Consider the following 14,311-nt stretch of genomic DNA (forward strand, 5'->3'; position numbering starts at 1 on the left):
CCCCCACCACCGAAGAATTACCAAACGAATTACCAAAACTTCGTGTGTATATTTTGACGCTTTAAGCGTAGCGATATTTCTATGGCTGAGGCGTTAGTCTCAAAAGTGTCGATCAAGTCAACTTTCAACCACGGAAGTGATACTTTTAACTAATTGAATGAGAATGATCCAATCTTTTCCCGAATATTTTTAACTGTGTAGTGATCACGACGTCTTCAAAACCTATACTGTAAAGTGTAAACATAACAGGCACATTGTACAGTCAATCGAGTGTCAGTTACCTTAAAGTCTTCGCCTGTGAAGTGTTTTCTGAAAAAATATATTAGTATAACCATTTCCTAACAAACTTTAACAAAAACGGCTAATGTATGTACAATATTATGCTTTAATACAATGCGTTAAAGTTGCCCTTTCTTGACAACTTTAACGTGTGTATATTTTTGTGTATTGACTTAATAATAAGTGCGCTTATAAACAATTTTGCACAACATCGAAAGCTAAAAAATGGTCCTTCCTAAGTGTTAGTGTTTTGTTTTTTTCTGGCTCCAGGCCGTTGTAATGATAGTGCGTGTGAATGAGAGCCGTCAAACTTTTTTTTCATCAGGCAGCGCCACTGCAACTTCAATTATCTTTGGTACATATTGACTGCGTACCCAAAAAGCAACTCTCGAATTTATTTATTTTTTCAACTTGAAGTTGCGTCGTCTGATGAGCAGTGGCTCCCATTTCGTGTAGTGTGATAGTGTCTTGTGATTATCGAGTAAAAAGCTGCTTGTCCCATTATATAAAAAATCTTACCAGGGGGCGCTGTCGGCTTGGGTGGTTCGGGCGGGTCAGTGTTCGCTTTCCCAAACGAGGAGAATCCTAAACCCTCCACAGATGGTACGCTCAATCCGAACAATATCATCGGTATTATGATCGTTTGTAATCTACACCACATTTTGAGCACTAAAAAGACTACACTCTCAAGTTACGTTCTATAGCTTTGTTTATGGAACGTTTTCGAATTTGGATTGACAATGAAAAAAAATGTAGTGTCAGTGTTCGAAATTTGAATGATTTTTTTATGACGTGTACCATGAAATTGATATAGGTAGTAAAATTGTGTGTTATGTGTAAATATTTCTTTTTGTTTTTTAACGTACGTAATTCTAAATTTTGTTAATGATGTATGCAAATGAATGTCGCGGTCAGGTCATGTTATGTTTGTATCGATAATGAGTTATGAGGCTCTAGAATCAAATCGTCTTTTAATTTCCAATTAAACACGAATATCTACCGTAATATGTAGATATAATAATAGACATATCCTAGCGGAAGTAACCCTCGTTAATATATATCAAAACGATCTGACAAATTTACCCAATCACTTACAAATTGTCGGAACACTTAAATGTAATAATAAAAAGTAATTAATAATTATATACACTAAAATACTAAACAATGACATTTTTTTTAAATACTATCAGGAGCATATTTACAAGCATAGAATAAAAAGAAGTGAAGTGACGAATTGGAATCTAGTTTGCCTTTCTAATATATTGGTCTATGAAGAAAATTTTGAAAAAGTCCATCGCATCGAAACCTTACCCGGGCGTGGGGTAGGCGACGGCGAAGGGGGAGGGGCGTCCGTGTTAATCTTCCCAAAAACTGGGCTAAAGGCTCCAAAACTCTGATTCAAAGTCCCACATAGCACCAGAAGTGGCAGAAATATCAAATGAACATGCCTCATTTTTGTCCAATCTTTTAATTTTTTTTACAACAAACTGCAAGTTCTGAAATCGAATTAATCCTGATTATTCACTTTTTACAACACTTTTTCTGGAAATTTTGTATTAAAATTACAATTTTGCATGTTTATTGCTACAGTCTTGTTTTTTCGATAAACATTTTCGTTATATAATGGGACAAACACATTTCAACAAATTGTAACTCCTGAAAGTCTGAATTTTGAATAGAGTAATTTTTTTTTCAACGCTAGTGCCAATTTCGAAAGTGATTATTTTTTGTTAAAAATGTCAATCTAGTGAACGTGTCCTGTGTCAGAGTGGGTGTTCTGTGCGTTTCTAAAATCATTCTGTGTTAAGGAGATTTAATTCTTTGAATTTTATAGCGTATTCTACAAAATATTAGTGGATACTTTGTAGAATAAGTGAAAATTATTCAAAGATTCAAATGCTTTACGCTATTATGTGAGAATGTCCCATTATATTTTAAAAAAGTTTACCAGGTGGATAAGTTGGCGACGGCGCCGGTGGCTTTGTGTTCGAGACGCCAAAAGTGCTTAGGGCCTCAGACGAGTCTCGGGTAAGCCAGGCAAGCAGCAGGGGTATTATGGCCGCGGCCGCTTGCTTGCGACGCCACATCTCAAAAATCCGAAATTTGAACATTACTCGGTTACGTTCTATCTTCTTGTCTATGAGCTGGTTGAATTTAGAACGGCGATTCGATTCTTGAATCTACCTAATCGGATAGTTGCATTCGATAAAAAAAATCCCTACCTATATTAAATTAATAATACGTCTTTTTTTTATAATTTTGATGGCAATTCACCCTTTTTATTAAAAAAATTGAATTGATTCCAAAATGTTCCACCCTATATATAAAGAAATCAAAAACTGTGTAATAAATTATAGTAGATACTGCCGGAAGACAGCACGTAATCATCATTAATCATTTTCATGAAAAAAGATCTATTCATTGACGAATTGTAAAAGAATATAGTCGCCATCCGATTAAGTAGCTACGCGTTATACGAAATTACTCAATTACAATTTCTTGTTCAATTTTATTCACTTTAACATATATTTTTATATAAGATATCTCTAGCAGAACTGAATTTTTATTTATTTCTTTACAAACAGATCGTTCTTTCAATAAACTGCATAATAGCAGTCCACGTTCCTGGACTTAGACAAGAGAATAGTAATTTCAATCCAACGACACACCGCGATCAGGCTCATTATAAATTCAAAAACTAAGGATCTGAAATTGCTGGCAGCGTTCCTTCTTTGTATGGCTAATTTGTTGGATTTTGATTATAAAGTTCAAATTTTGAAGTAAAAATTCAATCCTTGCATGAAGCTCAAAAAGATCTGATGACGTTGTGTTTAAATTTATTTTTATACAAAAGTTGATCTGACCGGCGGCCATCTGAAACATACTTGCCGACGGCGCATAATATTTTATATTCCATTATATTCTTAATAATCCACGCACTGGCTAGTTCAATAACGTTTGATGCGCATTTATAAAAAAATACTTTCTTCTAAGAAATGAAATTGTAATAGAGTGAAATGTAAACGCTATGAGTTGGTAAATGTCGCGAATGAAAATGAGAATGTAAAATGATATTGACATTGAAGAATAGACGTTATAAACAACAAGTCAAGGCTTATGATATCTATTGAAAATGTATCACAATAACAATACCGCCCACTTTGAGTTATTGTCAAAACGTTGCAAATTACATTTGTTCTTTTTTTAACAGCATACGTATTTTAAAAAACTGGTCTTCATATTTCAAGATTACGCACACACTCAACAACGATTATTATATATTGGACCTCCGTGATAAATGTTATGAGCCACCAAAATGCTAAATCATTTTCTGGCTACGGAAATTATAACAGACGTCCTGCTGAACAAGGAAATGAAAAAGAAACATTATAAAAATTATGCCACGGAAATTAGAACTTCGACCTTCGCTATCGGTTAGCCCATTTGTGGGTTCCCGACTACAACTTGCGAATTAAGAAAAGGCCTTCTGACTTGCTGCTTACAAAATACAGTGAAGAAATCGTTTAATAATGCATTGACACCTAAGTACATTAGAATAACGGCGTTTTGAAAACACAATTTCTATGCATAACGATGACATGAAAATCTGTGTGCGTATATTAAATTTCCGGTTTCTTTTTCGATAACGACAACTGCGAAGTCTTTCTTCGTTTTCGTTTTAATAAAGTAGAATCTGTATTTGAAATATTGTTTGAGCATAGACATTATGATTATTTTTTACAACGTAAAATAATGAATAGTTGTTAAAAACTTTTCATTTGTTCCATTTTTAAATTTTTTTCTTAAGTGTTTTGTCGAAGATTGTAAAGAACAATATTTTCCGACCCCAAACTAGAATTACTCCGTATTTTTTCGTAGATTTTCAATTTTTTTCGAAGATTTTCTTTGGCGAAATTGTGCTTTCAGTTTTATAAAATACTTAAAAGTAATATTTACTAACATCTACAAAAGAAATTAAAAGATGTGCTTTGAAGCCGCTGTGAGCGTTGTACATAAATTGATATACAAAATCAAAAATAAAAGTAAAAAAGTAAAAAAAAAACAGTAAAAAAAGTAAAATTGAATACATAGGTACATATTTAATTATAGTTAGTTAAATATAGATCCCCAATACAATAAAGCGGCAGGGTATAAAACTAACATGTAAGGGGCCTTTAAAAATCCATACCGAATACTATTGTATTCGGTATGGATTTTTTTTTTCTATCTGCGCAATAAAAAATAATAAGAAAATCATATATAATACACGTTCTTTAAAAGTGTGCGTCATCATATACAGCCTGACTTCACCCACTGCTGGGTATAGGCCTCCAAGAAACTGCTATCAATGATTAAAAAATAATAATTTAAGTTTGTAATTAAACGAATCTGTAATTTAAGAATTGAAACTAAATATTATGTCTTCGGATCCGAAAAAATTGTTTCATGTCCAAAGAATTTACATGTAAAAAGAATTTCTGAAATTGAATTTGTAAATGGAGTTTCATTTTTTAATACGTTCCACAAGAAATAGGCTAAGGTCTAAATAAACCTAAAACCTAAGAAATTCGTTAAAAAATAATTATACTTCATTACGTAATACTTTGAACCCGTTTTAACCTAAAATAACCTTGTCATTTAGACAATATAGGTATTGAAAAGCACAAAGAAACGAAACCTTGAATATTTTACATTGATTTCTAAAGCGATTTAGGTCATTTAGTAACACAAACCCGTGTCAATATTTCTAGTTACAAATCGTTACTAAACAGAAAAAAAATGCCATCAGTCTTACTTCACATATAGATAAATTAAATAATTACACAAGCTCATACACCTTCCATTCAAAGCCAATAAAATAACACACAAATAGGCAGTGCAGACAGCGGTGCAATATGCTTTAGTTAATTTTTTTTAAATTCGAATTATAAATTTCGTTTTTTTTTAGAAAAAGACCAGAGACAAACTTTTTAATGGTTTTTTAGATGTTTCTTTTTAAATGATACTTTTTAACACAGCTTGCCAGTGTCTTCAAGTAGAATGTTTTAGTTACAGTTTCTGCTGGCGTGGGGCGACCGTGGAGGAACGCGATGTACTAAACTACTAAACCTCCTTAGAAGGTTCGTGTTTGGCAAAGCAAGGTTGCACGCTTTCTTGGTTACACGGAGTGTTTGGAAAATTCACTTTTCTTTTTTAACCAACTTTAAAAAGGAGGAGGTTCTCAATTCGATTGCAATTTTTTACGTGTCCGTTGTACGTTTCAAAATATCACAAGAATCATCACCCCTCATGAAAGAATGGCATAAGTGGAGTTACGTCAAAAATGTTTATTGCTCAATTAGATAAAGAAAAATATAACCCAACAAGAATTGGAGAGTATGTGGGTTATATTTTTCTGTATCTAATAGAGTAATAAACATTTATGACGTAACTCTACTTATGCCATTCTTCCATGATGAGTGTTATCTTCATATCTAGGCGTACAAGCGATATTCGTGTATTCTCGGATTGGAATCGGACTTGATGGTTCTTTTTTGGATGATTCTTTTTTAGAGCTTTTAGTTTTTTAAGAGCGTACCTTAATATTGGTCCCATTTTTTATTTGAAGGAAATATTCCACTTCTACGGCTGGCAAACTAGGATGCATCCGGTTTCGCGCACTTTCCAGTCACCAATTTTGCAATTGCAATCAGGTTTAATCAAAGTTTTCGTACCTAATAAATAATTCAAATACATTTTTAACTTATTTATATTCTTTTTTAAATTTTATCACCGAAGTATATTAAAATGCAAGTTGTTGGCTAAACAGCTACACCCTATAAATACACATTAAATTAGGGGTTGCCCCCCACCACCCGTGTACGGCTAACCGTAACGGGGTAAAAAGGCAAATCCCACACCCTTTGTTTCGTAATTATAATTTTACTATTAAATACACGAAAGTCTATGATATCGTAAAGATGATTTTAATATTTAAAAGTAAAAGTCAGTGTTTTTTTTTTAAATTAATTTCTAATAAGATTTAGGACAACATTTTCTATCACAGATAGAAGTTTCTTATTTATAAGTGTCAATTCTTCTTTCTTCTTCTTTAACCATTCTCAACTTCTAAGGTGTAGGCCTCCTTCAGTTCATGCATGTCCATTTTTCAACCTATTTCTCCCGCCAAGCAGTAATGTCAGCATTGCGGCGTTCCGGTTTTGAAGGGTAAGGGTGCTGCTTACATGGGACTTGTCAACTTATGTCTCAGGGTGACGGGCGCAGTGGCAACGCCCCTCAAATCTTTGTGATTTAAAACTCTGAGTGGCACTGCAACTGTTATGGACAGGCGTATAGCTTACCATCAGGCGCACGACTTGTTCGTCCCGTCACTTAATATTATAAAAAAAAAGTTTCTAACCACTTTGTTCCCGCCAGTGCTCTGATATCGTCGTACTAACGCATCTGTGGTCTTCCTCTTCGACGTTTCTCGCCCCAAGGTCTCCTTTCTACCACTGTCTTGCACCAAGTGCCTTTCTTGCGGGGGACTTATTATCGCAATTCGTTTAGTAATATCGCTCACTTTGCTCTCTGACCCATTTGTTTCAAAACTTCTACCAGATGTCTTTCTATTGCTCTTGGCGCCATCTGAAGTTTGTGCAGGATCTCCTTAATACAAACCCAGGTGTCAGCTCCATATGTAAGCACCGGCAAAATACACTGGTCGAGAATGCAAACTTTTTGTTCGGCATTGATTTTCATGTTGAACGCGATTTCGAGTTTGGAGTAGATTGTAATCGGCGTGCTTTCAGTTCAGCTCGATAAGGCGCTCCGGTCGTACGCACGCGCAGGCTTTCGTAATGTGTATATGTAGTAAAAATGGCGACGCTAGAAATTGACATTTCTAAGAAAAAACTTACTGATTTTATATTCGAAGATGTTTTGTAAAAGTCAAAGTAAAACATTAATTAGACATTTTCTGGCGTCGCCATTTTCACTACACAACAATACGGAAGCGTGCGCGTGCTTAAAATCAGAGCGTCTGAGAGATCTGATAAAAATTTGATTACTATAGAAAATACGTTATTTTTCCTTTGAAAACAGTATTTGTGTAATGGTTTTTGTAAAAACAAACTCCGTTATACAAATTCGTTCCATAGTTGCGCTCGCACCGCCGCCGTCTAAGTTGGAGTAAGCGGCCCACGCCAGTCTCATGCGATTGTCAATTACGTCTGATTGTCCCTTCCCAATACAAGATACACATACTTATCTACTTTTTCGATGATGTTTGCGGTACTATTTTCTATTATGATGTTGGTCATGTTCTTGAATTTGTCGATGTTCATTTCTAAGCCACACTGTTCGGGTGCTTGGTTGAGTTTCTGTACCATAGTTTGAAGGTCGCTCGGTTTGTTCGAGAACAATACAATGTCATCAGCAAATCGTAGGTCACTCAGTCTCTTTTACTCTTTATATTAATATCACGCTCTTTCGAATTCAACTTCTTGAAAGTGTCAATTACAGGGTGTTTATTATTGGTGAGTGTCGCTTACTGGTTAATTAATTAGTGGATTTTTGGTGTTCATTCAGAGATATTCTAGTTAAAATCTTTTTTAGTAATAATTATAATAAAAATATTAATGAATGGATATTCAATTATTCTTTATGAAATTACTCCACTAGTTCGTTAGAATTATTTATAGAAAGATCGAATCGAAGACTTAGAAAAAACTCCTTTGATCCGGCCGGATTCGACCCGACATCTTCTTGCAAACCGTGTCAAATGCTATAATAATAATTAACACATATAATAATTAACATATTAATTTAACTAAATTTAAAAAATAATTATAATAATTCAATGATAATTTAATTACAGATAATAGCGACATCTCTCGCCAGGGCTGGTAGCTGTAAAGTTACCTAAATGAGTGACGAAATACATTAATTTCTTAAATTCCGCTACGGCTAAAAAGTCGTTGAAAACCAAATACAAAGATTCGACAAACAGGCACATGGAAAAAATAGTGAAGTCCGCTGGTTCGTTCCGTGGCTTAGTTGGCATAGCGTCTATCACGGTTTGCTACCAGACGTCGGTTCGAATAAGATTGGATCGAAGGAGATTTTTCTAAGTGTTCTGTTAAGATCTTTGTGTAAAAAATTATTATAGTAGTTTTTCTACTCTTGTAGATTAATCTGTCAAAGGTTTTCCTTTTGCTTCTTTCCTTGGATTTTCCCCTGCAATATTAGTTGAAAAATCCGGTATTTACTGCCCACATTACGTGACCAATATACTGCAGCTTCCTTTCATTTACAGTTTTGAGTATTTTCAATTTTTTTCCCTTTCTTTACCCACGATATGCTAAGCATACGTCGATACAACCACAATTCAAAGGACTCCAGTTTTGAGCATAATGCTGGGGTCAGAGTCCAACATGCAAAACTCTCAAACAGAAAGAGGCTATTGTTTCACATATTGGTACAACGGGAAATAGAACCTAAACCGTCACATTTATTCCCTTACTTAACAACTTAGTCATCCACATCAAATAAATTATGTGTAATTTTTCCCCTAGTCACTTCATTTATGATTTTCGTGGCATATTTTTAATAAACCATAGAGGGCATAGAGTGACAGGGTATCCGTCATTTTGTTTGCACAGTAAACATACCACGATTATCGACAGATTGCTTTTGTAATATCTGAAACCTCAAAGTTAGTTGTACGTGAGGCGCACTATAAGTTTCCGGAATGAATAAGAAAAAAATACTATATATGGTCAGAAATGAATTTATTGTTTCTCAAAATATTCTCCGTTAGCGAGAAAATATAATAGTTAATGAGAAAAAAACAAATTGTGTGAAATTTACATTACCCAATGTTAGAGAGACGGTTACAAACATTGTAGTTGGAAACGAAAAATTGAATCTTGTGGATACAGTTGTATTTCTAGGTATAACGTTAGATGCTAAATTGCAATGGGGTCCCCATATAAGTAAGTTATCAAAACGGCTCGGCTCTGCAGTGTACGCGATTAAAAAAATAAGGAAACTTCCAGACGTCGAAACCGCTAGATTGGTTTACTTCAGCTACTTTCACAGTCTAATGACATACGGCATTTTGCTTTGGGGTAATGCCGCCGATATCAACAGAATCTTTGTCCTGCAGAAACGTGCAGTTAGGGCAATTTACAATCTGGGCCCCAAAGTATCTTTGAGAGATAAGTTTAAGGAAATTAACATTTTTACACTAGCCTCACAGTACATTTATGAGAATGTAATTTATGTTAAAAGGAATAGTAATTTATTTATGAAAAATAGTGACAGACATAACATTAATACGAGGAATAGAAATAAACTAGCTTTTCTTGATAGTCGTCTTCACAAAGTCAAAAAATCATTTAAGGGGCAATGTATACGCTTCTATAACAAGATTCCGGTTGATATACAAAATTTGCCTTACACGAGGTTTAAAACTATAGTGAAACAAAAACTTTATACTAAAGGTTATTATACAACTTCTGCGTACTTGGATGACAAAAATCCGTGGTAGTAACCCGTTTAGCTCATGGAGGTAGTCTCGATCTCTGATGTTTCAAATAATAATAAAAAAATATTGTAAATGTTATTTACAAAGAGCAACCCCTAGAGTTTCTTGCTCATTCTTCTCAGGGGAATCTGCCTTACGAATGAGCGGTAGAGTTTAATATTGTGACGATTTCAAGTGTAATAATGCTTACCTATGAAATAAAGATTATTTTGAATTTGAATTTGAATTTGAATTTGTTGTTCACAGCAGTGGACGGGCGACCATCACGAAATTCGTCACTGAGATTCACACGACCGCGTTTTAATTCTGCAAACCAGCTGTAAATAGTCGTCTTGCATGGTGCTTCATCGCCAAAAGCAGTTTGAAGCCGAGCGAAGCTCCGCTGAGCTGTAAAATTACACTTAAAAAAAATAGAAAATCATTCTATGAAAATTTTCACTAGTTAAATCCTTGGTGATGTAGACAACCAAATTCTAAAATGACGCCGCAATGTAAAAACAAGTGACAGTCAGGTGAAACAAACTGTATTCTAATAAAGGCCAAGTTTTTTTCTTTTACGCGTCTTATGTATATTTATTTATTTATAAAGCATTGGCTTCAAAGCCATCAGCTTAATGATAACAAATAATCAAGAAACGCACAATAGTCTTTAACTAAAAATTATTTCGTCTAAAAAATGTAACTACTGAAACCCGCCATTTTTTTACGTCTTACGTATATTTTTATTTTATTATTACTAATTTTTTTTTCTACTCCTGTACATTAATCTGTCACTTATAATTTCATAAACCACATCATAAGGCGCTCTTTTTAGTTCTGAATTAAAATTCTAATGTATATGGTACTCGCTACTGAACTAAAAAAATCATTGTAGTTAGTTGTAATCATTGTACATAGAACTATAATGAGTTTGAAAAAAAAAATTGTCGTATTTTTGCTAATTACTGTACCGGCAGCCGGCACGTTATGATAGCCGTTTTGACAGATTACATAGTGAGGCCAAATCTCAATGCATTAACGGAACCTAATTTAAAAAACTAAGAATATTGTCTCTTCCTTCCTTATATATATTCGAGATATGTATTTTTGTCAAAAAACATAGCTATTTATTTACTTCAAAAAATGTTTCTTTTTTAATCCGATATCCTTATCGTTTGGCCCGACATATACACACTACTACATGTTTTCAAAGGAATTGCTATAACATGTGCATAAAATTATATAATGTATTACCTGACGATATAAAATGTTACCTGCGTCTAGATTTAAGAAAATACTATTTGAATTGCTTGTGACAAATTGTTTTTATAATGCAAATGAGTTTTTGATATTTAAATTTTGAAGCCTTCGACCCTCTACATCTTTATTGTTTTGATATGCGTTCCTCTTTTTATTCAATTTCGCAGTTTTCACAATTTTTCGATAATTATACTATTTAATGAACCAAATTTCATTGTATAATGTAATACGACATGATTTTAATTATATAAGCTTAGAATAATAACGCATAGAAACCTATTCCGCACACGCTAAGTGAGGCAAATTTAAGCGCGCCCAATGGGCGAATAATAACGCATAGAATGATAGTTTCATATCAAACGAACTGTCACAAGTGAGGCAAAAATCAAATTCACGTAGGCTAGTTTTGGTAGTAGGTTAATTCTCGGTTTTAGTGAATATTTATATAAAAATACAAGTTGAAACGCGTTACTTCCTTGTGGAATGTGATGTTAGTATCTATTTTATGTTTGTCTAACGTATTTTTACACTCATTTACCGCACATTTCGTCATTTTTAGCTAAAATTCTTGAGCTGTTCGCGGTGCAAGTTGACCTTGAGCACTGACGTCCCGCCCGCTCGTGTAGGCCCGTTGGAAGCGCTTCTTCTTCTTCTTAATTTGCCTCACTTAGCGTGTGCGGACTAGGTTTCTATGCGTTATTATTCTAAGATTAAGATATATAAATCACACGTTATATGTGTATGATGCATTTAGACGTTGAAAACATAAACATTTTTTTGTTTTTGTTTAACTACTGCGTGCTGTCGTAAGCGAAAAGAGATAGCACTACATTGATTGTGTGTCAAACACGGGAATCGAAAATACGTAACGTCATCTTATCTCATTTTACCATTTTTGGAGTACCCTTTCCAACCATTTCCGGTTGTCAAAGAGAAGTACATCAAATGTCAAAACCAATGTTTGGCCAAATGTTTTATTGAATTATTCGCATGAATTGTAATGAAATGGACAAAAATATTGACAGTGAGAACAATAAAGTAGGTATTGATAAAAATGCGTCGCTGCAGCAATGAGGGGTGCGTACATTACACCGGCATGTGTTATTTGTCTGCCTATAAATCATACAATAGCCCAAATATCTCATATAATTAGACTCATTTAAGTACCTATTAATTATCTTGTTTTATGTTTGAAAATTTTCTTTCTTATTATGATGACGGTAGTTTATTCATAGGTCTTGCCGAATTTTACTTTGGTTACTTTAGATTGCCTGTTTGTTAGTATATTTTGATGATTGTTGATAATGATTATTTTGAGATAGTGTTGTTCTAGAAAGCAGACATATTATCGATGTTCTGTTATTAAAACAATTCACTGCGAGGTTTTTATTATTACAATATTATTATTTTTAATGTTTACCTACAAATGAAAAAAGAAAGAAAGAATGAATGGAAATTATAGGACTGCCGAACATAAACATTAGATCAAATATCACCTTCGTTTGTTCGCTCCATTTAGAAGTCAAATTTTTATATAACTCTGAATATACCTAGATTACATGATAATGCAATTCCATCGCTACGTTTATTGGTAAATAATTTTATATTTAATTTTGATTAAAATGGCTCATTGCTTGCCTAGTAATAATAGCCTAGTATTAATCATAATTTGATTACAGTAAACTATACAAATTCGCAAACATAAAAAACAGTTTCAACATTCAAGCCATACATTTGCATGTCGATATTGACTTATCTATAACTATGGTACAACACTAAATCCGCCATTTGTGGTGTACATTTTTGGTTTAGGTAGGGACATTTATTCCGTAGATAGGGTAGCTCCTTTCCTTTATTTTTTTCCATCCTCTAAGGAAATTATACACCCATAAATTTTACTGCATGTCACTATTAACAACAATGTGCAGCAATTAGCTCTTCAACGTAGATAAGAATTAATAGGAAACTTGATGAGCGAGCAAACGTAAAAACGGCTATCATAGCGTGCCGATAAGACTCTACTCAAACGCTCTACTGCTACCCGATTGGTTAAATTGGCCTAAAGGTCTGGCCATAAACCTTTATAAAAAAAATATTGGTTTGACTTTCTTCTAAATATATGAAGAGACTGTATGGTGGCACCTTTGCCTAGGTACTCATTTTTTTGTTTTCTTTTGTTTTGCACGGAATAGGCGAAGATCAGAGACCACACAGGCTAATCAATAGTTTCTTTTTTTCTTCAGTACAAAATGTTTCGATTTAAGTCTTCAGTATTTCAGTAAAAGCCATGTATGGTAATTAGTTTAAAATATGAACTGTCCAGGATACGAAAAAGTCTCAATAAATTAGTGAAAATTTATAAAAAAATATTAATTTTCTTGTCATGGATTGTTAATAAAATATACACTAGTGTTGGTTGTGTTTTATTATTTTATTTACTCGTATAAAAAGTATTGTATGCAATCATTACTTAATTAGGTCTTAAATCTCGTTTAGGGTCAAGAGCACGTCAAACTTGACAATTAAGATTTAAATCCAACTCTATGCCGCTTACGATAAGAACGGTCCAAAGTTCAAAGAGTCAAGCTTGACGTGCTCTTGTGCGTGTTACAAAGGCCACTCGGCTTTATGAAACAAAGATAGCAATAAATACAAGTTTATTTTTGCGTTTTAAGTTGTTCATTAATAGATTAGATAATTGTGGTTTACAGTATTTTTTTATGATACCAAATGACAGGACGAACATGGCGTACGCCTGGTAGGAGGGTGGCAGTAGAGACCTGGATGAAATCTTTCGCAAGAAGCTCTACTATGACATCTTCCGGTACGCGGTCGCCACTCGAGAACAAAAGGTATTGAAAAAGTTTTGTTCGTTTACCAATTTCAAGTCAAAATCTACTGTAAATAGGGACTCAGTATCGAATCAAAATTATCGATACTGTACTCATGACTAGTATCGCATAAAAACTACCGTACTCATAAAAGTATCGATAAGATACGATTTTCTTGTCCAGAAAATTTTCCCTACTTAAAACACATGAAATACTAAGTCTTTTATTTGATTTATGATTATTATTTGAAACAAATAATAAAAGAAATTGATTAAATCGATCAATTGATCAATTCAATCTATCGTCATTTCACGTAATTTGTGTTACTTCAATTTCCCACTCCTCTGTATAATCACTTAAAAACAAAAATATATTCTATTTGGTAACAGTCTGTTTTTCTCGTTTTTGATATTGTATTGCCTGCTTTTGAGAA

At 33.6% G+C, this 14,311-nt stretch overlaps 1 protein-coding gene across 4 annotated transcripts in view; it reads right to left on the bottom strand.

The window, feature by feature from the left end:
- LOC113234521 overlaps nt 1-5,363 on the bottom strand; it is a 54,384-nt gene extending 49,021 nt beyond the window's left edge. The window contains exons 1-2 of one of the 4 annotated variants that reach the window (XM_026469865.1): nt 5,247-5,363; nt 799-957 (exon numbers count right to left, since the gene is read on the bottom strand). In XM_026469865.1, coding sequence (XP_026325650.1) covers nt 799-940 — 142 coding nt within the window. In that variant the 5' untranslated portion in view covers nt 941-957; nt 5,247-5,363. Of the gene's footprint in view, nt 1-798; nt 984-5,242 lie in introns of all 4 variants that reach the window. The other 3 variants (XM_026469866.1, XM_026469864.1, XM_026469863.1) reach the window with 3 other exon arrangements.
- Between the last annotated feature and the right edge of the window lie 8,948 nt (nt 5,364-14,311).

The sequence above is a fragment of the Hyposmocoma kahamanoa genome, unplaced genomic scaffold (genome assembly GCF_003589595.1).
Source record: "Hyposmocoma kahamanoa isolate Upper Pololo Valley unplaced genomic scaffold, ASM358959v1 84, whole genome shotgun sequence".
In the NCBI taxonomy this organism is placed as follows: domain Eukaryota; kingdom Metazoa; phylum Arthropoda; class Insecta; order Lepidoptera; family Cosmopterigidae; genus Hyposmocoma; species Hyposmocoma kahamanoa.